Consider the following 24644-nt stretch of genomic DNA (forward strand, 5'->3'; position numbering starts at 1 on the left):
AGTCTTGAAGGAATTAGATATGTTAAGAGAACTATGCATTGGACAATGAACTCGTATGACGATTCACACCAAAGTTCTGGCAGAATGAGATTGAAGCTCTTTGAAGTTTGAGTAAACTCTTCATTTGCTTCTTAATTGTATCCAACCGATGCATGAGCTTTAGGGATACAACACAATTGTTGTGTCATTTGATATATTTGAGAGCACATCAAACTGACTTCGTCCTTGGCATGCCTTAGATTTTACGGACATTCATCTGTGCGTTGAGAATGCACGAAACAATATCTGGTACAGGAACATTGTTTCTTGCATCAGATGTTTCAGCATACTACATATGGTCATCGTTATACAACGTATTTAGAGAGAGAGAGAGAGAGAGAGAGAGAGAGAGAGAGAGAGAGAGAGAGAGAGAGAGAGAGAGAGAGAGAGAGAGAGAGAGAGAGAGAGAGAGAGAGAGAGAGAGAACATTTTTTAAAAGTAATTGCATACTTTTATGACCTAGGCGTACTAAAATTTCTTCCTATCTCTTAGGGAAGACTTTGGCAAAGATATACCTCAAGATAAATTTGTTCTAAACACTATTTCAATATAAAATTTGAAGATTATAACATCACATAAGCAACAATACACTCTTACATATGCAAGAATATAAATTGAAAGAGCATATTATGTCATTATCATGGGGGATACAAAAGTCCAAATCACATGAAAATTCTCAAACCCAACAATAGAATGACATATCTATCGGAGGATCCGACAAAAAGTTATTGAAATCCTTAGATATGCTAAGAGAACTATGCATTGGATGATGAACTCATGCGACGATTCAATAGGTTCAACATTGTAGAGAACCTATTGAGGCAAACTTTTAGAGATGTGACATGCACATCGAGGCAAATGCTCTCAGGTGCAAGCACGCTTGCATTCTTTTGAGCCAGTAATTCACACACTCCATCCTCTATACGATCATTGCTCTTAGCAAGGTCTTGCAGCTTTTCTGCATGGTCTTCCAAAGCACACCGTGGCGAGTGCTTGTGAACCAACTCATAGATTTCTCCTATATAGCCCTTTATTTCATCTATCTCATCTTGCAAAATTATCCCATCAACCAAGCCTCCTTCATATTTTTCTACCAGGATTTTTTCAATCCTTTGAAGGCGATTACCAAAGTTTTGATAGAAGGAGTTCAAAGCTCTTTGACGTTTGTTTAAACTCTTGATTTGCTTCTCAATTGCATCCAATCGATGCATGAGCTTTAGGGATACGACAGAAGTGTTGTGTCCTTTGACATGTTTGAGGGCACGCCATACTGACTTCCTCCTAGCCATGTCTTTGACTTTACGCACATTCATTCGTGCATTGGGAGTACACAAAACAATGTCTGGTACATGGACATTGTTTCTTGCATCAGATGTTTTAGCATGCTCCATACTGCCATGGTTACACAAAGTATTAAGAGAGAGAGAGAGAGAGAGAGAGAGAGAGAGAGAGAGAGAGAGAGAGAACATTTTTAAAAAGTAATTGAATACTTTCATGACCTAGGCACACCAAAGTATTACAATATTTATGCATACATGAGAGAGACACAATGAGACTATGTCGAGAAAATATTTAACGCATATTTTTCTCCACATCAAAGCATGAATATCCATACACACATGAGGGACATCATAAAAGCATTAAACTATTAAAGTATTCAAGTATTAATTAAAACTTAAATGAACAAAATATTAAGTTTTTTAAGTTTTAATAAACAATTTAATTACTTTATTCATCAACATTAACACATCTTTAACTCTATATTAAACCATGAATATCCACAGGTATTTGAGAAAGACAAAGTGTGTATCGATAAAGAAAAACATTTTACATGTAATAAATTACAATATTTAAATTTCAACTTTGTAACTTTTAGACAACACATAATACACATTAATTAATAGCACACATACACATATCAATACATAACATTAACACAAACATAACAATATTATCACACATCCTCTCCATAGCACACTTAACACACATTCATATTAAATGCATAATACACATTAATTAATAGCACATATATACATATGAATACATACTATTAACACAAACATAATAATGTTATCACACATTTATACTAAAACACATACACACATTAATTAATAACACACTTAAAACATGTAATACACCTTAACAATGTAATGACACACATAACACATTAATTAATAACACGCATAAACACATTAAGAAATAATATTAACACACTTTCATATCAAAAGACATGACATGCATACATTAAAAAATTAAACATGTAATAAATTAAAATATTTAAATTTTAACTTTTATAACTTTTAGAGAGAGAGAGAGAGACAGAGACAGAGAGAGATATGCCTACATGAATACTTAAATGAGACACATGATCAAAGTGCTACAATTTCAACTTTCTAATTAACTTTATGAGAGAGAGAGAGAGAGAGAGAGAGAGAGATGCACCTGAGAAGTATTGACGATGACGAAAGAGTAGAGTTGATGACGAAAGCAAAAGTACAAAAACTGCATGGAAAAATAGAAATGATGTTAGAGAGTAACGTCAAAGATATTTAAGTGCACCATACACATTGGCAATGTAATAATGCACATTAATTATTAACATGCCTACACACACCCCCCTCTCTCATTCTTCACAATAGCATGCACACAACACACACGCAGGCACTCGCATGCACACACACACACACACACGCACACACACACTCACTCACTCACTCACTCACTCACTCACTCACTCACATGATATGCATACATTAATAACTCATATTATTTAACAACACACATTCATATTAAAATACATAACATACATACATTATTAACACACATAATACACATTAATTTATAACACACATATACACATTAAGACATAATATTAACACACGCTCATATTAAAACACATGATATACATACATTGATAATACACGATGACAGAGAGAGAGAGAGAGAGTCTCACGATGACGGAGGGAGAGAGAGAGGGGGGTGTATAAGAGTGCTTGCACAGAAGGAGAACCTTCTAATGAGGATGCTCTTTATATAGAGCTTTAGCCTGTGAGATCCATGGATGATGGAGCTGGGAGGGTCGTCAGCCATGGCTCACAAATCGAGATAGAAGGTTCAACCGTGCACAGCTCGAGGAGGGCGTTGTCGCAGATCGAAATGCGGGTGGGGGCGTGGTCGAAATGCGGGCGGGGACGTGGTCGTAGATTGCGGGTGCGGGCAGGTCGCGGGTGGCACGAGCAGGTCGCCCGCCATCTTCGCGGCATGAGTGGCACCGGCGCATTTTTCGCGCGCCATTATCGTGGCGAGGGCGGGTGCTGGATGCGTGGCACTCGGTCCTGCATTTCTTTGTGGGGAGGTTGGGGGCTGCCACATGGCACCCGCCCCCACCACCCCTTAACTAATAGTAAAGATATAGAGCTTTAGCATGTGAGATCCATGGATAATGGAGCTGGGAGGGTCGTCGGCCATGGCTCACAAATCGAGATGGAAGGTTCAACCGTGAGCAGCTCGAGGAGGGCGTGGTCACAGATCGAAATGCAGGCAGGGGAGTGGTCGAAATGCGGGCAGGGGCGTGGTTGCAGGTCGTGGGCGGCGTGGGTAGGTTGCGAGTGGCACGGGCAGGTCGCTCGCCATCTTCGCGGCACGGGCGGCACCGGCACATTTTTTGCGCGCCATTTTCGCGGCGAGGGCGGGTGTTGGACGCATGGCACCTGCCCCCGCGTTTCTTTGTGGGGAGGTTGGGGGCTGCCATGTGGCACCCGCCCCCACCTCCCCTTAACTAATAGTAAAGATGATCTAATACTAATCGTATTCTCTCTACAAATCAAGATTTAAATAAAGCAAGTAAACATTTGACATAGCAAAAAGAAACCCTAAGAATGAACGCATGGAACTTTGGAAGACAACAGCTCTTTAACACATTTTGGACCTCATTGAATCTCAATGCTACTTGATATGGATGTCCCGTCGACCTTTCAAACACGATTACTAGGTATAGGAACTTCGACTTTTTTCCTTGCTAAAGAAATGAGGAAATAAATCAAGACTTCTTGCGAAAGGCAAAATGAAAATTTTGCTTTTCTCAAAGAAAGGTAAAAATATCATAGCCTTGCCTATGAAAGGCCAATATTTTTTAAAAAATTAATTAATATTATTATTAAAAATAATTTGAAAACTTGTGACTCTGTGAGTTATGACTTGTGAGTCGTGAGTCGTGACTCACTATCAAGTTTCAACTGACTATAGTGACTAGGGATTTGAAAATTGATTCTTGAATTTCGTTACGAGTCTTCGAAGTTCAGAGACTGTCAAGAGTCAGGAGTCCTCATCGCTCGACAGTCGACTCCTCAGGACACTCTGGAGTCCTACCTAGTACCGCCATCGCCTCGCGGCTCGCCTCAGGCCTGCATCATCACTGGGACCTGGGCCTTGGGGCTGTGCAGTGTGCAGTGTGCAGTCACACTGTCACCGACTCACCAGTGTGCACTGTGGCATAGTGGCCCCATGCAGGCTGCCACTTGGCCCGTCCGTTCGAGCTTCGGCCGCTCGGCGCCGGCATTGACGGTTGGAGTCTGGAGAGTGGAGACGTCACTTAGCATTGGTGACTGGAGTCACGACTCAAGAGTGTGGCCCCCTGCCACGGTCCACCTGGAGGCTGGGACCTGCCCGCAACCCGTCGTGCGCCTGGTCTTCGACGGCCGACTCCTTGCACGGCGCCCAGGCCCCGCAGCCCCCGGGCCACTTACCGCTCGGCTCTTGCTAGTGGCCCGACCGCCCACTTGCCCGCCCGACCGCCTAGTGCCCGCTAGACTTCTTGCTTGGCGCCCAATGCTGCCCAGTGCCTCCTGCGGGCCGCCCGTCATTCGACTCCTTGTGGCCACTTATCAAGGTAGGTGCACTGCCACATATGACATCTCTGTTTATGTCATGCATTTTCTTTTTTGCACAGAGAGAGAGAGAGAGAGAGAGAGAGAGAGAGAGAGAGAGAGAGAGTGTGTGTGTGTGTGTGCGCACGCGCGCACACGTGTATATACTAAGCCTAGTACCATTGTTGTGTGGGTTTGTGTATTGATTAATGATAGAATATAAGTTATATGTCTTTCTTCAGATTATGGGTCTTGGTCGGCCAAAGAGAGATACTCTACAATTAAGTATTTCTAGTGCATTCTCTCGAAAGAGAACTGCACAAAGGGACATTGTGGGATCATCATTGAATTCGATTAGTTCTCATGCAGGTCAAAATGACGATGTAGATACGTCAGCCATGACATTGCATGCTAAAATATGCAACACAGATGTCAGAAATTCAAGTGATGGTATGCATGGTGAATGAGTTATAGATACAAATATGCACTTGGAAATACTGCACAATGCTTCATGTGAGGTTATTTTTAATGATGCAGGAAATGATCATGTATGGAATGCAAGCTCTTTGCAAAATGCTAGCAGTGATGGTATGACATGTGATGATGGATTTAATGCTAATATATCAACAAGTTTGGATTTGAATATGCCATTGCAAAGTGTGATCGATGATGGTGGAGATGGATTACATCCAAGTCATGTGGATTTAGCTTCTCCTCTTGAAGATGCATTAAAGAATCTTCATGAGATTCAAGCCCAATATGCTACGCATGGTCAAAGGACAAATGAAAAGCCTCCCAAAAAGCAGAAGGGTATTCGAACTTATAAGGAGCACTAGAAGGTGTATTATGAATGGAGTTATTCATTTTATGATGATGAGGGGCAACAAAGAGTACATTGTCTTTGGTGTACACACTTCAAAATGCAAAGTCCTTTTGGCACAACAAGTAGCAAGAATGCTCAAAGACTTGGTCTATAAGGCCATCAACAGTCAAAAGAGCATAAAAAGGCAAAGCAAATGTGGTTTGAAAAGCAAAAAAGGACCACTTTGCCCATTGAAAAGCATGTGCAAGTTTTGCATGATAGTGAAGAGGAAAAAAGGATATCTCGCATCAAATTACTTCTTCAAAAGATGCATGCAATTGCTTTGAGAGAAAAACCTATTTCTGACTTTGAGCCAGATGTTGAGGAACTAGTTTTCTATGATGTGCCGAATGCACCAACAATGAACTCTTATGGTGCATACACATCTTCATATGCTGTAAAGCTTTTTCTCACAGCTTGTCATAATGTGTATTATGATAAGATTAGTATTGAACTAAAGGAAAGTCCATACTTCTCAATAATGGTTGACGAAAGCACAGACATATCATGTAATCATAGAATGATTGTATGTATCACGTATCTTACTAAAAAAGGAAATGGGTCCATTTACAGTCGATTTATGAGACTATTGGAGACAGTAGATGGTTCCGCAGATGCATTGTATGCAAGTCTTACATCATACCTCTTGGAGCTTGAGTTACCTAAGGCAAAACTTGTTGGTTTTGCAAGTGATGGATGTACTGTAATTACTGGTTGTCAAAATAGCCTTGTGATTCAGTTTGCAAGGGAAGTTCCCCATCTGGTGGGTGTGCATTGCATTGCACACAGAGAGGCACTAGCTGCCAAGGATGCATTGGAGCCATTTCCTATTTTTAAACATTTGGAAAAGATTATTTAAAAAGCATACAAGTGGGTTAGAAGCTCTTATAAATGCCATAAGGAGCTGAAAGAGCTTACCAATGCCTTTGAGTTGCCTGTGCAAGAGGTTTTGAGAATGCATGATATTCGTTGTCTTTCACGAGGTGATGTTGCACTAAGGTTTGTAAAACTTATGCCTGCCTTATTGCATCTTTTGAAGTTAGAAAGTCATGAGTTGTATGACTTTCTTACATATTTCAAGATACAATTCTTTCTATACATTGTTGCAGATGTATTTCATTATTTAAACATGCTCAATCTAAAATTCCAAAGCAAAAGTGTTGATGTGACTTCCATTGGCACTGAGCTTGTAGTGACAATGGAGACATTGGAGACAAGGTTTCTTGGAGATGTATTTGGCATTGAAGCACAACAATTCACATCCTTTGTTGAAAAAGCCAATGATGGATATCTCCGTTATACATGTGATGCATATGGACAAGAAGTGCAGGCTCTTCACACTCATGGATTGGGAGATAAGGATGCAAGTGGCAATCTAAACTCTTGGGAGAGTTGCATATCTATGGGTAGACAATTTGTTGGAAAATTTATATCATCCTTGTGTCTACGATTCAAAGACATAAAACTCTTTGAAGCAGCAAAAGTATTTAGTCCAAAGGACTATCCTATTGAGCACAAGGCAATGTTTGCAATGGGAAGGATTTGGATGCCTATTTTGTTAGAAAATTTTGGGGATTTGGTTGATGTGAATGCATGTAACTTGCAGTATGAGGATTTCATGATCCGATTGAAAAGGATTTGTCAAGGTATGAGTATGCATGAGGCATGGGCAATATGTGGAGTTGATGAGCATTGGGAGCAACTATGAGGATTTCATGATCCGATTGAAAAGGATTTGTCAAGGTATGAGTATGCATGAGGCATGGGCAATATGTGGAGTTGATGAGCATTGGGAGCAACTATATGGAGAAATGAAGAAACTTTGGCAAGCTTGTCTAGTGATTGTTGCAAGTACAATGGATTGTGAGAGAGGGTTTTCTCAAATGAATAGAATTAACTCTCTTGAGAGAAACCGCTTAACTTTGGAGACATTAAATATGTTGACGTTTTTATCCTACAATGGTGAGAAAAATCCTCATGTTGTGGATTGGGATGCCATGTACATTGCTTGGGATGGCTTGAAAGAGCATCAAAATCCCAATGTGATGACAACATAAGAAAGTGGTTATCTTCTTGTTGCTTTGTATGGCATGTGTTGATCCATTAAGTTTTTTTCTCAATATAATAGAGAATGTCTAAGCTTGCATTTATGATAATTTTTGAAGCCTTACAATGTGGTTTGTGTTTTTAGTTTAGTAGAGACTTGTAACTTTTAAGTTTATATAATATATATTTTTAATTTATATATTGAAAAACATATTTTAAGAAATGCATTTTTTTAATGAATATGCTCTCGAAAGGCACTAGAAAAAATTTGCCTTTCCTAAAGAAAGGTAACCTTGAAGAATGCCCTTCTTGTGATAATAGGGTCCTTACTTGCAAAAATAAAGGCTATTAGGAAGATACGAGGCGAAAAGGGGATAAAGGTGCCATTATGCCATAATCTTTAGAAAAGCGCAAGCGAATATCACGTGTCACCTTCTCAGTGGTACAGGACGAGCACAGACAAGTTACAAGTTTACAACACAGAGAGAGTCACAGAGAGGTATACAGAGAGAGAGAGAGAGAGAGAGAGAGAGAGAGAGAGAGAGAGACTGTGTGTACTGATCGCCGAAGAACAGTGAACCCCACATATCCCAGCTTCGGTCTCTTGATTCAGCCTTGCAGGTGACCACCATCTTCCTCATTTTGTCTCATCTCGCTCCTACCAAAACTGAAAGCAAGATATGCTGTGAAATTAGCGCAGGGAAAGATGGTCTCTAGTAGCATGGAATTGGCCAACTATTCCCATAGCCCTCTCCACTATGCTGTTGCACGCCAGGATTACCATGCGCTGCGCACGACACTTGCCACGATGCCTCGCTTGTGCAAGCCCGACCGTCTTTGCACAGAAGCGGTTGCTCTCGCTGAAGAGAACCGTGCAGCGGCGTTGTCCACTATGATAGACAGGAGGGATGTGCCAGGCGGCGAGACTCCTCTTCATCTAGCCATTCGGATGCAAGACATAACCGCGTGTGCCATGCTACTGGCCTCAGGAGCAGATGGGAGCATAGAGAATGAACAGGGATGGAGTGCCTTAAAGGAGGCCCTCTTTACAAGGCAGGAAGCTATGGCCACAGTAATCTTGAAGTATAACCAATCAATGGCCTGGGCAAGGCATTGCAGGATGGTTCCCATAATCAATGGTTTTCTGCATAGGATGAAGGATTTTCGAATGGAACTAACTTTGCATTTCGAGACCTCTATTATCCCTTTCCTTGGAAGGCTTGCTCCACCTGTTACATTGAAAATATGTAAGTGTGCATCTAATATCAGAGTTGATACTACTTTCATAGGCTTCGAGGGGTTCAGGTTGCAGCAGTCAGAACATAGCTTTTTGTTCCTCGGAGAAGGTAGCCATGATGGCAAGCTATCACCGGGTTCAATCTGCATCCTTGATCATAGGCAAAAACAGATAATCAAGTTTTTGGAATGCAGCCAAGCAACCGAAGAGCAGCTTGCTGCCAAAGTTGCGGACATGTCATGGTCAACCATGTACTCTCCTGCAATTGATGCTAGTCAGGCAGTACTTTTGCCTCAAATGACCTGGAGACAGAGAGAGAGAACAGAGATGGTTGGTCCATGGGAGGCCAAGTTATACGACATGTATCCTGTAAATGTCGTCATGAAGTCAAAGAGAGTAGTGATGGCTGAGCAAGACTTAGGTAGGGAAGACAGCTTTTGGGATGATCTTAGGGAGTCGGTTAGTGTAGATGAGAAGGATCAACCAGGAAGATCTCTAGACACAAAGTGGCACAAGAAAAGTGATTTGTGTGATAAACTGAGTAATCCACACAAACTCAGTAACATGCCACGTAACTGTACAACTGATTCATTCAAGGAATCCAATCCTTGGGACTGTTTGGCTTGTGGAGCATGCTGGAACAACTGCTTGATTTTGGATAGGCAGGATAGCAAGCCAGAAGATTCAAAGGAACTTACACTTGAAGGGAGCTCTTTTGGTGCAGATACACAAGGCAATAAACATCTAAGAAATGAAGCTGCTACAGGAAATCCTCTTCAAAGTTCTTCAGATATTTGTCAAGCTGATGAAAAAGTTCAAGATTATAGGGCAGTTTGTAACTTGAGTAAGGATACAAATAATTCAAAGATCAAAGTCAAAGAACAAGGTCAGATTTGCAGAGACACTTTTCCAAGAAATCACCAGACTGAGGAGTTTGTCTATGAGAAGGTCTTTCAGCCTGTCATCTGGCTAGCCCCTTCATTCCCCCTTAGCAAGGAAGAGTTACAGCCAGTTCTGCAATTATTTTCTAATAAGGTGAAAGGTGTTCGTTTTCTCTGGGAGGTTCTCACCACAAAGCTTCCAGCAGGAACATTTCCTGTGAAGGTAATAGATGTTCTTGCTTTGTTTTACACAGCAGACTTGCAATGATAACAGTTTGCAGGGCGAATTATTATTAAGTTGATACAAATATCATGGAAGCCCTGTTAGTTTAGGATTCCACATGCATGCACTATACTAAATAAGAGCAATGGTTGGACATGTTTCTTTAGGCCACACTTGTCCCTCTCTTTATCTGCCTGCACTGAGTCGAATTAGGCACTGTGGCCTTCCGAAGTTCTGAAATGTTGTGAGGCTTGACTGAGCTTATCCTAGTTCTAATCTTTGCTTATTCTCATAACATTGCATTGTAAGAGCTAAATACCAAAAGCATGACTTTAGAAAGTAAGGAACCTACCTTTCATTAAGCAAACATGAAAATTCTCCTTAGGTAGAAGGTTATTATTGTGTGCTCAGAGGAATAAAAAGGAACGGAATCCATGCCTGCATTTCATCTATTTGTGCACATGTTAGTGCTTCAAAGCTCACATGGCTAGCCTGATCATGCACATTATCTGTAACTCAATAGATTTATCCATGGTTACCTTGGATAGTCCTCTATTAGGTGGGCTTGGTAGTGATAGTGGAGTTTGTGCTTGTATGTTGGAGTGTTATGTTGCTAATAAATAACTATGGCAAACACTCTGAGATAGCACGGGGTTCAGGCTGAGCTTGGCCGATTAAATGTGTTACTATGGGCATGTATGATTATTTGTACACATGAACAGGGGCTTGTGAGTAAATCCATATAACCTATCTCATTCATACACACAAACTACTTAAAAGCAGATTAATACTTCTGACTTAAGTTTTAAAGGGTGAACCCATGACATAAATTTGCTTTAGTCACATCAATGAATGCTACAAAGTACAAACACCCTTCAAATGAAGGTGTCCTCCTAGAACCACAAACATGACTGCGTACAAGCTGTAATTTGCTAGTATGTAGCACACTTCATTTTAGCAAGGATACAACAATCATTGATTGATTAATTTATTATGAAGGGTGAGGAAAAGGAAGTTTTGGGACACAAAAATGCGCATATTGACATTGCCAGGCTGAGTGTGGCTAGGAGGAGAAATGAGTAACCTCTCTCTGTGTTCATGGTTAAATGGGTTTTTCCTGCAGATTAAGAGTTTTCAGTCTACTGTCTTTTTGAAGGGTTGGTGATGTGCAGAGTCAAAAACAATCCTTATATTGGTATCAGAGCAGTAATCCTGTTGTTACACCACTGCTGTCAGTAATTTGCTGCGGATGCCATTAACTGTTATCATTCTCCCTGTTGCAAACATCTGCAACACAAATGTTTTTCCCACCTTCATTTATTGCTGCTCTGCTAACTTGATTACTGTTGCTGAACCAAAAGGAAACAATAAATTGTTGGCTGCTGTAGTCACCAATTCCTGCTTGATTGTGGAACATGTGGCTGTTCCTTGCTGTTGACTTCAATTGCTGATGATCAGGTTGCTGCTGTAAACTACCTGTTTACTATTTGTGGGCATCGGAATCTGATCAATTTGCTTCAGACAGCTTTAAGAAAGACTTGCTTAGCCTACATGAAGAGGAATCACTCTAGTTCTCTCATTTCAGCTACCCTTTGACATGGAACTTCAAGGAAGTCATCGTTCACAAGCAGTGTGAACTTCGTGCATTCCACCCTGTTTCTCCTTTTCTAGAGTGTTTGAGGCTGCACTGTTCCCTTGATGTGGAGGACATCGGCTTTATTCATCCTCATTGTCCGCATCATCATTCAGGACCAGACTTTGGGGGGATGACAGAGGTGTAGTGGTTGAAATATATATTCAAAGAAACTTTTCTACCTTGGGGTCGAACTCCACTCCTCAACTAATTCTTTCAACTATTTTGGCATGAGCTACCATTGATTCACTTGAAGTCATGCCAGAGGGAGGTGCATTTTGGTTATGGCAACTAGCTAGTGAGGATAGGCATTGGTGATCCAATGCCTTCATCTCAAACAAGCTTGGTGCAGGTTTGTCTTTTGATTTGTACGAGCCAAAAGCTTTCTCTATTGCTCCTTTCCTCATATAGGAACTCATTGCAAGTTACTCCAGAGACTTAGACTGGTACTAATATGTATATTTTGGTAGAGGAGGCTCTAGAAGGAGAACTCTAACATGCATACTTGCTACTCCTTAAAGTTTATCTTCTATTTCATGTAATCACAATTTTAGTGTCTTACATTCTCAAATCCCATCCATCCCACCATTGTTTAGCTTGCATTTAGGCGCTGCTTTACTTCCTTTAACAATTCAGCTTTAGATCCTACTTTTGCATCACCTCTCTAGGCTCTTTTTCTTTGCCTTAGGCTAGCTTAGTTCCTTTTCTAGTTTTTAGGATAATTTTTCCTTCTTTCGCTAGGTGAGTATCACTTTGCACCTTGGTGTTTTGATCGAGGTCATTGTGCGGGTCAAACATATCAGCCTTAATGCATGATACTCTTGAAGTGGAACCCCTCTTGCTTTCATTGTGCTCTCGAATGGCTCTAGTTGCTTGTTTGGCAGTTGGATGCTAACAAATATACTTGGACTTCTTTACACTACCAAGAAAGTAGTCCCTAATGTGAGGACCGTTGGACCTCACCATGTGATAGAACTTACACTCTCAGAGTATATACCCACCTAATAAGTTTTTTGTAAATTGCCATTCTATCCCTGGCGAATTTTTTAGAGCGAGGACATCATTGTGCATTATGTTGGTCAAAGGAAGAAGCACCGATCATCTTTGGAAACTTGGGAATCGGTGCTCTCATATTGAAGGCACTATAATGTGTACGGGGCTTAACAAAGTAAGTGATCATTGATGTGTAATGTTACTAACCTCATTAAATGCTCATAATGGCGCAAAACCAACAAATAAGCTTTACGACAATCCATGGAACAATCAATCATTTAAAATTTAACCATAAACATAAGTTTCTTTTTCAATCTTATAAGTTATATACATCTCGTGCTTATGGAGTGCCATCCTCTTACCTCCAAGCTCAAATGGGTCATATACCCTTGCCTAATCAGCCTCTTATACACCATCATTGGATTCACAATGCACACTTTCCCTATGCATGGTGGGTCCTTTGAGGCAAAATTCCAACTATACTCCATTTCCCTTCCCCACCCATCCTATCCTACACATGACACTGACACTCCCATTGTGATGGCCAAGAATGCTTTCAGTGATAAGATTTGCTTCCATTAGTCAAACTTCTCTACTTGGTCAAACCTCATGCAATAATTGCTAGTGTTTGGAAACCAATTATATCACTTATTGAATCATTGGAATCAACTCATTGGTTGCTATGTAACTTGACTCTCAAGACTGAACTTGATGTGTCAATCTTGACCATGAACTTCAAGAGTTTTCCATTAAGAATGGGATGATTTGAAAGTTAAGTTGGTTGAATATAGGTATCTACTTGCCAAGTTTGTCACCATTGGCTTATCCAAGCCAAATAACAATCGAATTGCCTTATTTCTAAATAAGCTACCCCCATTTACTTCGATTCTATGCAACCACATATCTTCTTGTCCACCTTGTTGATGTTATTTGAGTTTGAGTATTAGCACTTGCGTTATGCATGGTTGCATGGCTAAGTCCACAATTGTTATCTTTAGAGGGGAACCTAGTTTTCACTTCTTCAAGGGGGCAATTAGTGGCCGCTAGAACTCTATGCACCAAATGCAAGTCCTAAAAAGGGTGACTCCCCTTCCTTAGATAGATCCCAATCTTCTAAACTAGCTTGGCAGAATGTTCCCAAAAACAATATATATCATACTTGCTCCTAGTGTTTGGGTTTTGTTTACCTTTTCACACTACCATTGAGAAATCACACTCCAACAACAAGAGCCATTGAGTGGTGCACCTAGTAGCAAAAGACCTATGTAGAAGAAATAAGGCTTCATGAACAAGGTATTCGAAATGTGTAGCTAGAAGATAATACTTGAACTTTTTAACAATGTACACCATGCCAAGCCCTTCTCTCTCCATTGTAGAGTAGTTTATCTTCAAGTTAGCAAATTGCATGGTAACAAAGGTCATTGGAAAGTCCAAGTTTAGCTCACATGGTTGCCACAATACTATCCTTGTAGTTTCTTATGCATGAATTTGTACATGGAACATGATTGTCCAATCAAGGGCTCTGTAACTAGCCTTCCTTCCGTGGATGGGTGGTAAATCCCTGATTACAACTTAATTACAGCAGTAAACAATTAATGCAAATCTGAAAATACAAATTTACCTATTGATCTTGGACAATGCACACCCGATTGGTCCCAAAATTGGCGCCCCTTTCGGTATTTCTTTAGTTTTATTAAAGAAAAAGTTGATTTACAATGGGATTCTCCCGATCCCCTTCACAATCCAAACTCCCCGTGTTGTCCAAAGTGACCAGCAAGTCTTCAATCTATTTTGCCCCTTGATTCGGACACTTAATTAGCCTTCCCCCATTTCATAGACGATGGAAATGCCCCAAATTCAATGGCTGGCTAGTCCTCCATCTAAATTTAGCTGAAATTCACCTTTAACCCTGTTGAATCCAAGTCTTGGAGCTTTCAAATTTTGGTGCACTTTTTGAGGTTGTTGCTAGACCCTAATTTTTGTTGTAAATTAGGGTTTACAGCACATAAATTTGCAATTTCTCAGCCTCCAAGGGTCCAAATGCTGAGATCTTCAAGGCAAGGCTATGAAATGGTTGGGAGATGAGAGAGAAAGCTGTAGAGAGATAAAATTCAAAGTTTTGTCACGAAGAATGACTGAAAATCAGTCAAATGAAGCTACTGCCTTGCCACAACAGCTTGTAGATGCAAAGAATTGAAGAAAATCAATCATTTACTACTACTGCCCTGTCTCAACAGCTTGTAGATGTTGCCACTTGCTGTTGATTGGTTTTCTCTTGTCCTTGGCTGCCTCAGAAGGACCTCCAATGGTTGAATTAGACCATCAGCATCTCCTCCCTCTCTCTTACAAGATAAATACACTAAAAATGCCTCTCTTCAACCTGTAAAGACGTTTTTTAGTCTTGCATGGGTATTTTTGACATTGCATATTTCCTAGACAATCAGTGGACAGGATAGTACGGCAGAGTGCCACGTCAATAGTACGGATGTTAGCAGCCACGTTAGCAGTCTGTGCAGATGCCATGTGGCAGCCTGCAGTCGGACAGCTTTTTATTATTTTTTTCTGCAGTTGGCTGCACTTTATGCAGCTGACCTGTTGGGCATTTTTTATTTCCTGGCTATTTATAGTCAAGTAGTAGCACACTCTCCTATCTATTCACTTCAGATTTTGATCTTGAGATCTGTTGGCCGAGACAGACTGTGCTCGGGTTGATGGAAATCGAGGTTATCAAGTCGGAGACATACACAGATATTTCCTTTGCCCCCATGTATATTTTTGCACTCTTATACAGTATACTACACTACAGATTTTCTGCGTTTACATTGTCTCCTTTTCTCTCTCTCTCTTCTCTCTGTGTTCACTCTCTCTCAATCTATGTCCTATGCTTTTGCATCGCTGCACTTTGACATGGTATCAGAGTAGTGAAGATGGACTAACTGAGGGCTGAACCTATCTGAAGAGGAGATTTCAGCGTGACACAAGGTTGCGTTTCCAGGATTCGAGGGAGGGCTACACATCGGATCAAGGCTGAAGCGAGCGTGGGTGTGCGAGAAAGGAGTCTAATCGGTGAATTTGCTGCAGGTTATTGCTGTTCAAAGGGGAGGAAGGCTACGTTTGAGGCCTTTCATTGCAAGTTTTACTTTTTCATCGCCTCCGACGGGTGAAGAAGGTTTGGGTAGCGGAGAAACTAGCCCTAGAAGGCTGCGTTTACACAGTCAGAGGGGGCTAATTTTGCGTTTGTGCAAGTATTGCAAGTTAACATGTCTACAGAGACTGATTTGGTGTTTCAAGCAATAATGGGCAGAAAGGTGCTTGTCCTACCAGTTCTTCCATTGGATAAAAAGCTTGATGGTGACAATTACCGCATCTGGCGGGTGATGATGTTGGCCATTTTGGAGTCTTATGGTTTGGCGCAATTGGTGATGGAGGAGATTCACAGGCCCTCGGTGAGGGATGAGTCCAAACTCTCTTCCAATGCTCGTGCGGAGTTGACTAAGGTCCAATCTCATTGGGACAAACTGAAAGCCAGGATTCGATCTTTTCTGTTTCTGTCTTGCACTACAGCTATGATAGCTCACATCGAGCACTTGACGGTGGCTCGAGAGATATGGCTGGAGCTCGACCAAATGTACAGCCGGACGACCCTGATGAAGAGGGTTTCTTTGGAGATGCAGATGCGGACCTTGTCTGTGAGTAAGCCTCATTCGCTTCGGAAACACATCAACAAGCTTCGGCAGCTTCAGATGCAGGTTCAAAATGCGGAGAAGCCTATTTCCTCCGAAGACATGGCGATCACATCACTGTCCCAGTTGCCGCCACGATTTGGTACTTTTTATTCCGACCTTATTGCATCAGGGCGAGAGTTGACTCTTCGGTGGGAAGAGTTGGTTCCTATGGTCTAAGACCAAGAGGAACAGTTGAAGGGATAGAATGCTTCTAAATTGGAGGCATTGGTTGGTCAAGCCTCTTAGAAGAAGGGGAAGGACCAAAAGAAGAAGAAGAAGGATAACAAATCCAAGAAGGACTAGGAGAAAGAATCGACTTGCCATATTTGTGGTAAGACTGGTCACTGGAAGAAGGATTGCCCCGACAAAGACAATAATAACACCAAGAAGAAGGACATGAAGGATATTGAAGCAGTGGCTGTACCCTCATCAGCTGCTTTTCTACACTTAGCAGTCATTGAGGAATCTACATCGAAGACTTCTGATGCTGCGATGACAATTCCCCAAGCTCGAGAGTAGATTGTGAACAGTGGTGCCTCACAACACATGACTCCTTTTTCCGATGGTGTTGCTCATTTGCGACCTTCGCGTGGGTAGATTCTCATTGGAGATAGCTCTTTTGTGTCTATTGCTACGCGGGGTGAGATGCAGCTTATTTCAGATGGATGTGGTGGTACCCACACTTCCGAGGTGTTACATGTGCGAGGCTTGGGGTATCATTGCTTTCGGACCATAAGATTTGTGCTCTTGGTTTCTTGGTGGAGTTTGACAGTGGTATTGTTCGCGTCCTTAATCGTGGATCGAGGAAGGTTCTCTCTGCAGGGTATAAGGAGGATGGCATCTACAAGTTGAAGTCTTTCCCAGCTCTTACCTCTCTTCTTCTTACTTCTTAGACACAGTTCGAGCTATGGCATGCTCGGTTTGGCCACTTGAACTACGAGTGCCTTCGGAAGGCGTCGCGAGGGTCATTTGTTTGCTGAGGATTGTTGGACATAGTGGTGAGCCATCAGCCATGTGTCTCCTGTATTCGTGGGAAACTGCATCGGGATGATGCAATTCTCAACAAAGCTTCTAGGCGGTCTACTTCACCCATGGAGCTTGTATCTACGGATCTTTGTGGCCCGATGAGGAGTGAGGTTCGAGTCCTTAAAGGGGAGCTTGTACTTCATGTTGATCGTAGATGACTACAGCAGGATGACTTGGGCCTATTTCTTGACTTTGAAGTCGGAGGCTTTCTCTCACTTCAAGAATTGGCTTCTCTTTAAGGAGAACCGTTCTGGTTGGCCAGCGGCGACTAAAGACCTTGCGTTCAGACAAGGGAGGTGAATTTATGTCTAATGAGTTTGCTCGTTTTTGTGTAGATAGGGGCATTCACTAGGAGTTTGCTAACACCAACACTCCCCAAGAGAATGGCATTCTGGAGCGGAAGAACCGAAGTGCGATCAAGATGGTGCGCACCATGATGGAGCATCGACAAACACCTCAGTTTCTGTGGGCCGAGGTAGTGGCTACCACAGTTCACATCCTCAATCGATCTCCCACTTCTGCTGCTGACAGGATGATACCTTTTGAGGCTTACTTCGGGACTAAGCTTAATGTCTCTTATTTTATGATCTTTGGGTGTGATGCTTATGTGCACATTCCGAAGACGCAGCATGATAAGTTCGAGGCGGCTTCCCGATGATAGGTTTTTGTTGGCTATAGCTCCCAGTTTCAAGGTTATCGTCTGTTTAATCCTGTCAAGCGAGATGTCTACACAAGCCGAGATGTGCGGTTCGTGGAAGTTCCGGCCACAGAGGGGGGTGAGGAGCACTGCGTCCTTGGAGATCCAAGGGAGAGTTGGGCTCCTGAGAAAGTTCCTTTGGAGCCAGAGCCTCTTGATAGAGATTCTTCTTCTGATTCAGAGTCTTCTTTTCCACCTCCCACTCCTGAGGAGCTTCTGCCGGTGGATGTACCCGAGTCTTCAACAGATGGAGAGCGACGGGGAGAGGTTCGTCCTCGTTGGACTCATGACACACTCCGAGATTCAGGGATCGAGGGGGTCCCTGAGGAGTGGGAACCGCATGACGGACCGCGGAGGTCACGGAGGAACCAGGCACATTCTTTGGAGCTTGTTTGCTCCAACTATTGTTTGCTGACGCGTGTTATGCAGGATCGTGAGCCCACTTCAGTGAAGGAGGCTTTGCAGTCTTATCAATGGCGGAAGGCTATGGAAGCCGAGTTGGAGGCTATTGAGAGGAATGGCACTTGGTCTCTTGTGCCTCGTCCCTCTCACAAGAAGGTGATTGGTGTCAAGTGGGTCTTCAAGACCAAGTACCTTAGCGATGGTTCTTTGGACAAGCATAGGGCTCGCCTTGTTGCTAAAGGTTTTGCTCAGCGCCCCGGCATTGATTTCCATGATACTTTTGCCCCCATTGCTCACATGATGACTATTCGAGCTGTTCTTGCCTTGGCTGGCCATAGGAGATGGTTTGTCTATCAATTGGATGTGAAGTCGGCCTTTCTGAATGGTGACTTGCAGGAGGAGATCTATGTTGAGCAGCCTCCTAGCTTTGGATCTTTGGATGGGCAAGTTTACAGGTTGAAGAAGGCCTTGTATGGCCTCAAGCAGGATCCACATGCATGGAACAAAAATATTGACTTGTTTCTTCATTTAAAGTTGGGATATTGGCACTCCAAGGCTGATCCGCATCTTTATGTGCATGCTTCTAAGGTTGGTCGTGTGTTGTTTGTGTTGTATGTTGATGATTTGAATCTGATAAGGGATCATGCACAGAAGGTCCGAGAGACCAAGACAGCTTTACATCAGGCATTCGAGATGACGGATTTGGGACTTCTTCATTTCTTCTTGGGTCACAAGATTTATCAGTCTCAGAGGGGGATTTTTATCTCTCAGCAGAGGTACATTCAGGAGCTCTTGGTGACTTTTGAGATGGAGACTTATCGGCCCATTACTACTCCTATGGATCCGAACTAGGCTGACTTGAGGATTCTTCGGCATTTGAGGGGGATCTTTGACTTAGGGATTTCCTATCCCGTAGGTATAGATGCTTCCGATTTGGTTCTTGCAGGTTGGAGTGACTTGGATTGGACTGGTGATGTGGACCACCGATGGTCTGCTACAGGCTATTGTTTTACCTTGGGTACAGGTGTTATCTCTTGGAGTAGCAAGAAGCAGCCCACGGTAGCCCTTTCTTTTATTGAGGCGGAGTATCGGGCTGCGTCTTCCACCACATGTGAGGTGTGGCTTCAGAGATTGTTGGAGGAGCTTGGCTGCCCCTAGACTCGTCCTACTCTTCTGCAGTGTGACAATGAGAGTTGCATTGCCTTGGTATGGAATCTTGTATTCCATGCCCGGATGAAGCGCATTGAGATTCGGTATCACTTCATTCGGGAGAAGCTTCTGGATGGGACCATTGATGTGGAGTACTGCAAGACAGAGGATAATCTTGCAGATTTGTTTACGAAGGCGCTTCCCCAGGCTCTTCTTTGGCAGCATTCCAGATCCCTCAGCCTTTTGATCCGTCCAGGATCTGAGAGGGGGTGTTAGACAGTCATTTCTTAGACAATCGGTGGACAGGAGAGTACGACAGAGTGCCATGTCAGCAATACGGATGTCAGCAGCCACGTCAACAGTCTGTGCAGGTGCCACGTGGCAGCCTGCAGTCGGACAGCTTTTTATTATTTTTTAATGCAGTCGGCTACATTTAATGCAGCCGACTTGGTGCTGGGCATTCTTTATTTCTTGGCTATTTATAGTCAGGTAGTGGCACACTCTCCTATCTATTCACTTCAGATTTTGATCTTGAGATCTATTTACAGACCAAAAATGCTTGTTAGACATGTTGTGTGACAAGAAATAGTCCATTACACTTGCGGTTAGAATTAGATTAGCTATTGGCCATGCATAGGGTAATTTTCTTGCACATGCACTTGTTTCTATGTTATGTAATGAAGAGCCCATTTCTTTTGAAGATGCTTCAAAGAGTGAGCATAGGATGGAAGCCATGTAGTTGGAATTGGATTCCATTGATAAGAATGGCAATGGCAGTTATGTGACTTGCTTCCAAGGAAGCATGCTATCGACACAAAGTGGATTTGTAAGCTCAAATGCAAATTAGATGGTAGCATTGATTGACAAAGCAAGGCTTGTTGCCAAAGGGTATGTCCAATAGCATGGGATTGACTATGATGAAACCTTTGTACCCACGTCATGTATGATTACTATATGCAATGCCATTGCATTCACAACAAATCTTGAATGGCATGTGTATCCGTTGAATGTGAATATGGCATTTTTGAATGGTGAGTTATATGAAGATGTTTAGGTCAATCAACCTCTAGGCTTTGTTTAGAAAGGGTCAAAGGGCAAGGTGTACCCCTTGGGTGTGGTATGAAAATCTCCATGCTCACTTGATTGCTTTTGGGTTTGCACAAAGACTATGATCTATTGATCCTTATTCTTTATTTGGATCATATGTTGGCCAAATGAGTTGCACATTGCAGCCTTAAAGGCTGATTTGTAGCGACCTTTTGATGTCACTAATCTTAGTCCTTGAACTACCATCTTGGCATTTAGTTTGCTTCAGATGAGGGAGGACTTTCATGCATTAGGATATTTAGTTTAATGTCTCCTAGTTGGCATGTTTTATGCATATCCCTGGCACAAAGAATTGGCAAACAGCCAAATCTGTCTTCAGATATCACAAAAGCAGTTAGACATTGGGCTCTTTAGAGGGTCATGTCCACACTTGCATTCTTTTTACAGAGTGTGACTAGAGTGTGCACGAGTGGGGATTGTTTCATGTTTGGGGATTTTTGTATTTCTTGGCTTAACAGGAAAGAAACAAGGGTAGCCACCTCCAACTCTGAAGCTGAACATAGGGCAGCTTTTACAGTTACAATGGAATGTGTATTGCTCATTTGCTCAAATGCCTATTGGCAAATTTATGTATGGCATAGTAGTCATCTACTCCTATCTATAGTGATAGTCAGTGCTATAGCAATTGTGAGGAATCTAGCGTTTCATGCTAACACAAAGCACATTGAAGTGCATTATCAGCATGTTATGGAAAGGCTCCAATGTCTTCACCAAGATTCTTTTGAGAGAGAGTTTGTAGTTTTTCACAAGGCTTTAGGCTTACAACCATTTGGGGATTGATCTATCATACCTTATAATATCTTCAGATAATTATTCACTCTTAGGGGGTTTGTGACAGTTATCATGTTCCTCTTGGTTGTTCTAGTGTGAATGGTCTACTACACACGAGCACTTCTTACCTTCTTGTTGGGATGGAGTTTTCCCCCATGTGACTGCCTTCTTGGCAGTGGTACTCTAGTATCTAAAAGAAAAGTGTAATTTCACTTCCCCTCACTATAGTTGATAACATGGTTCCAGCATGCTCTCACACACACACACACACACACACACACACACTCACAAACACACAAAACACTTTCCAACTGGGAGGCTGTGTTTTACCTGAGACAGATCTCAAGCACAGCAACTGTCCACCTGTAAGGTGCTGAGAGAGTGCTGCCCTGCTGCATGCTGATAGAGGAACAGCAAACCGCAGCTGTCCTGATGAGATGGCAGCCTCGGGGAGCTGTCAAAGCATGCAGCAGCATCTCAGATGCAGGAAACATAGCCTTTAGGAGTCTTTGACAGCATGATCTACACCAAAAGTGTTGGCAATGACGGTGGCAGTTCAATCAGCAGCAGCTACAGTGATATGCATAGGAATGATGATGTGGCAGGCTGGTAATAATGCTTTTTTGGGGGTGCCTTTGTGGTAGGCATAGTTTATTATTGAAACAAAAGGGTTGCAATATCATATAACCTGAGGGATTTTTGCTTATCCAGGTAAGTTAAACCAAAATGATGGGGTATTTTGAATGACATAATAAATCTCTATATTTCTGATGCTGTATCTGCAGAAGTGCAATCATTCAGCACCGTGATCTATTTTCATTTTATTACAACTGGTTGAAGATGGTATTCACTTCTACTGACATTGTGAGGATCGTGGATACTCATAAAAGAAAACTGTTAAACTGTGTGCAGGTTGCCCTTCCTGTATTTCCCACAATACGAGCTTTCATTACTGTCACAGGGTTTCAACATTTGGAATCAACAGAATACGATCATGGTCGACCTCTTGGCACGTGTCATGAAAACCAAATGGGATGCAACAATGGAAGTAGCAGCTCATCTTTTTCATGGATGAAGGAACCTGCAGAGGACGTTGGAGTTTCTGTATCTGATCTATTTACAGTACCGAGTGATTACAGTTTGAAATGCAGCAGCAATGAAGCACAAAGGGAAGGGGAATATGGTTGACCATTTGGAATGGTCTGTCTTTTGATAGAGCAGGGAAAGTGGGGTGTGCACTCGTCATCTCATGTTGTCAGCAATCCTGGTTTGCAACATGTGATGTTTTTCTGCTTTACATGTTCCCAAGATTGCACACCTTGCTCTCTCCCTGTCAAAGCTCATTTAGTCAGAAGTTTAACACCTGTCAATGAATGTATTGATGACAATTTACGAACATGCCCGGACATGTGCTTACTAACTTAAATTGAGGTAAAAAAATGTACCAAGCAGAAACAATATTCAAGTAAACTTTTGAGTAACTTAATGATTGAAAACAGAGCCTTTTAAAACAGCCGGACAGGCCCCTGTAAGTTTCAACTATTATAAAAAGCAACCCTCTTTAAGACCAGCTAGATCTGTTCTAATAAGATGGCTCTATTATAACTTGGGGGTCCTGGTTAAAGGATACCTGTATCACCTAGCATAAACAAAATACCAATGATATTAAGACCATTAGGAACATCACACAGTAGATCAATCTTCAACTAACACCTACTTTGAAGACCCAACTTGAAAAGACACTTCTCCACAAAATCTGATTGTTCAATATTTTCAAAATAAGTGACTAGTTTTCATCATCGAAAACAATCAAACATTTTCTTTTGTTATTTTAGTAGGAACTCAAGGAACACTAACTGTTATGAGTGGCAGTCTACACGTCCACTGTGTACCACAATCTCTTATCAAAGGTTGCCAACCGATGAACAAGGAATCAACCACCTTGGACTATTTCCGACTCTGCCATTCTAGCATTTTCTGGTACTCTTGTCAGCCTAGTAAAATGCCTTACCAAATCTACCGAGTAAAGGAGCAAATACATTCCAAAGTATTGTCAATTTCACCCTTTGCAGGCTTACTAATGAACATGGAAGACTAGATAAAACTTGTAAGATGATCCACCCGCCAAGGAAAGGGGGAGGAGAGGTACTCCAGTTTTGTAACTTGCAATATATTTTCTTCTGTCTTTAGTCCATATGGACACCTTGGCCAGTTTGGCAACCGAGTTACAATTCTGGCCTCGTACACTTGAATATCTCAAACCATGAGCAGTTTTAAGGTCCAAGAGAGTAAGGCAGTCTTCTATGTGCTAATGAATGATTTTCCCCCCCTTCACATACGCAAGAGAGAAAGTATTTGCAAAGCCGACACCCAAGACTTCCTTTTGCTGAACAAAAAGGAATGGCTAATTATGTTGCTCAAAAGAAAGATATAAGAAATATATAAGTGCTTATCCATTAAAGCGGAATGGCTAATTCATTGCACAGAAAAGAAGGAATAGCTAATTATACACTAAGAAAGTAGAGCGGCTCGACAGTCTAGCTGGAGCTAAGTACCAAACAAATCAAATACGTACAAGGCCTCTTAGGGTGATTTGGGGGAATGCGAGAGAAAAGCCATGGTGGAGGGATACAACACCACCGAGGGTTGCCGTCTTGGAAGGTGAAAAATAGCCTATGGTGACCCAGTCGCCGAAGCACCTACTGATGTTGTGAGTGACCTTGAAGTTGCTCCCATCGGTCGTGAAGAAGAAGAGTATGGACAATGGATGACCAAATCTCCACCAGATTACAGACAACTAGCTACCTCCTTCCAGATCCCCATGAGCCATTAGCCATAGGATGTACATGACCCACAACCGCTACCAATCACAAATACGTCTCTAAAATGTGTTTGAAGGTGCTTGTGATGCTGTGCTCTGCCCAGTGTCGTTTGGGTGAAGAAGTTCACTCCCATGTGCAAAGCTGAAGAAGCAAGCCGACTCCACGG

The 24644-nt window shown here is 42.1% G+C and overlaps 2 protein-coding genes across 3 annotated transcripts; both read left to right on the forward strand.

The window, feature by feature from the left end:
* Positions 1–4330: 4330 nt before the first annotated feature.
* LOC148027799 (uncharacterized) lies at positions 4331–7961 on the forward strand. Its single transcript, XM_087689498.1, has 2 exons — positions 4331–4927; positions 5274–7961. The coding sequence occupies exons 1-2, from the start codon at positions 4543–4545 to the stop codon at positions 5369–5371; spliced, it is 483 nt and encodes a 160-aa protein (XP_087545624.1). The 5' UTR covers positions 4331–4542; the 3' UTR covers positions 5372–7961.
* A 338-nt stretch (positions 7962–8299) lies between these two features.
* Positions 8300–23733, forward strand: LOC148027800 (uncharacterized). 2 transcript variants are annotated; one of them, XM_087689497.1, is made up of 3 exons: positions 8300–8433; positions 8513–10153; positions 22569–23733. In XM_087689497.1, the coding sequence occupies exons 2-3, from the start codon at positions 8519–8521 to the stop codon at positions 22842–22844; spliced, it is 1911 nt and encodes a 636-aa protein (XP_087545623.1). In that variant the 5' UTR covers positions 8300–8433; positions 8513–8518; the 3' UTR covers positions 22845–23733. The 2 variants fall into 2 exon arrangements, with proteins under 2 accessions (XP_087545623.1, XP_087545622.1); XM_087689496.1 differs by having other exon boundaries at positions 8300–10153; positions 22569–23732.
* Positions 23734–24644: the final 911 nt, after the last annotated feature.

Source organism: Lygodium microphyllum, chromosome 12 (genome assembly GCF_053477565.2).
Source record: "Lygodium microphyllum isolate KBCC chromosome 12, Lygodium_microphyllum_v1.1.10, whole genome shotgun sequence".
Classification (NCBI taxonomy): domain Eukaryota; kingdom Viridiplantae; phylum Streptophyta; class Polypodiopsida; order Schizaeales; family Lygodiaceae; genus Lygodium; species Lygodium microphyllum.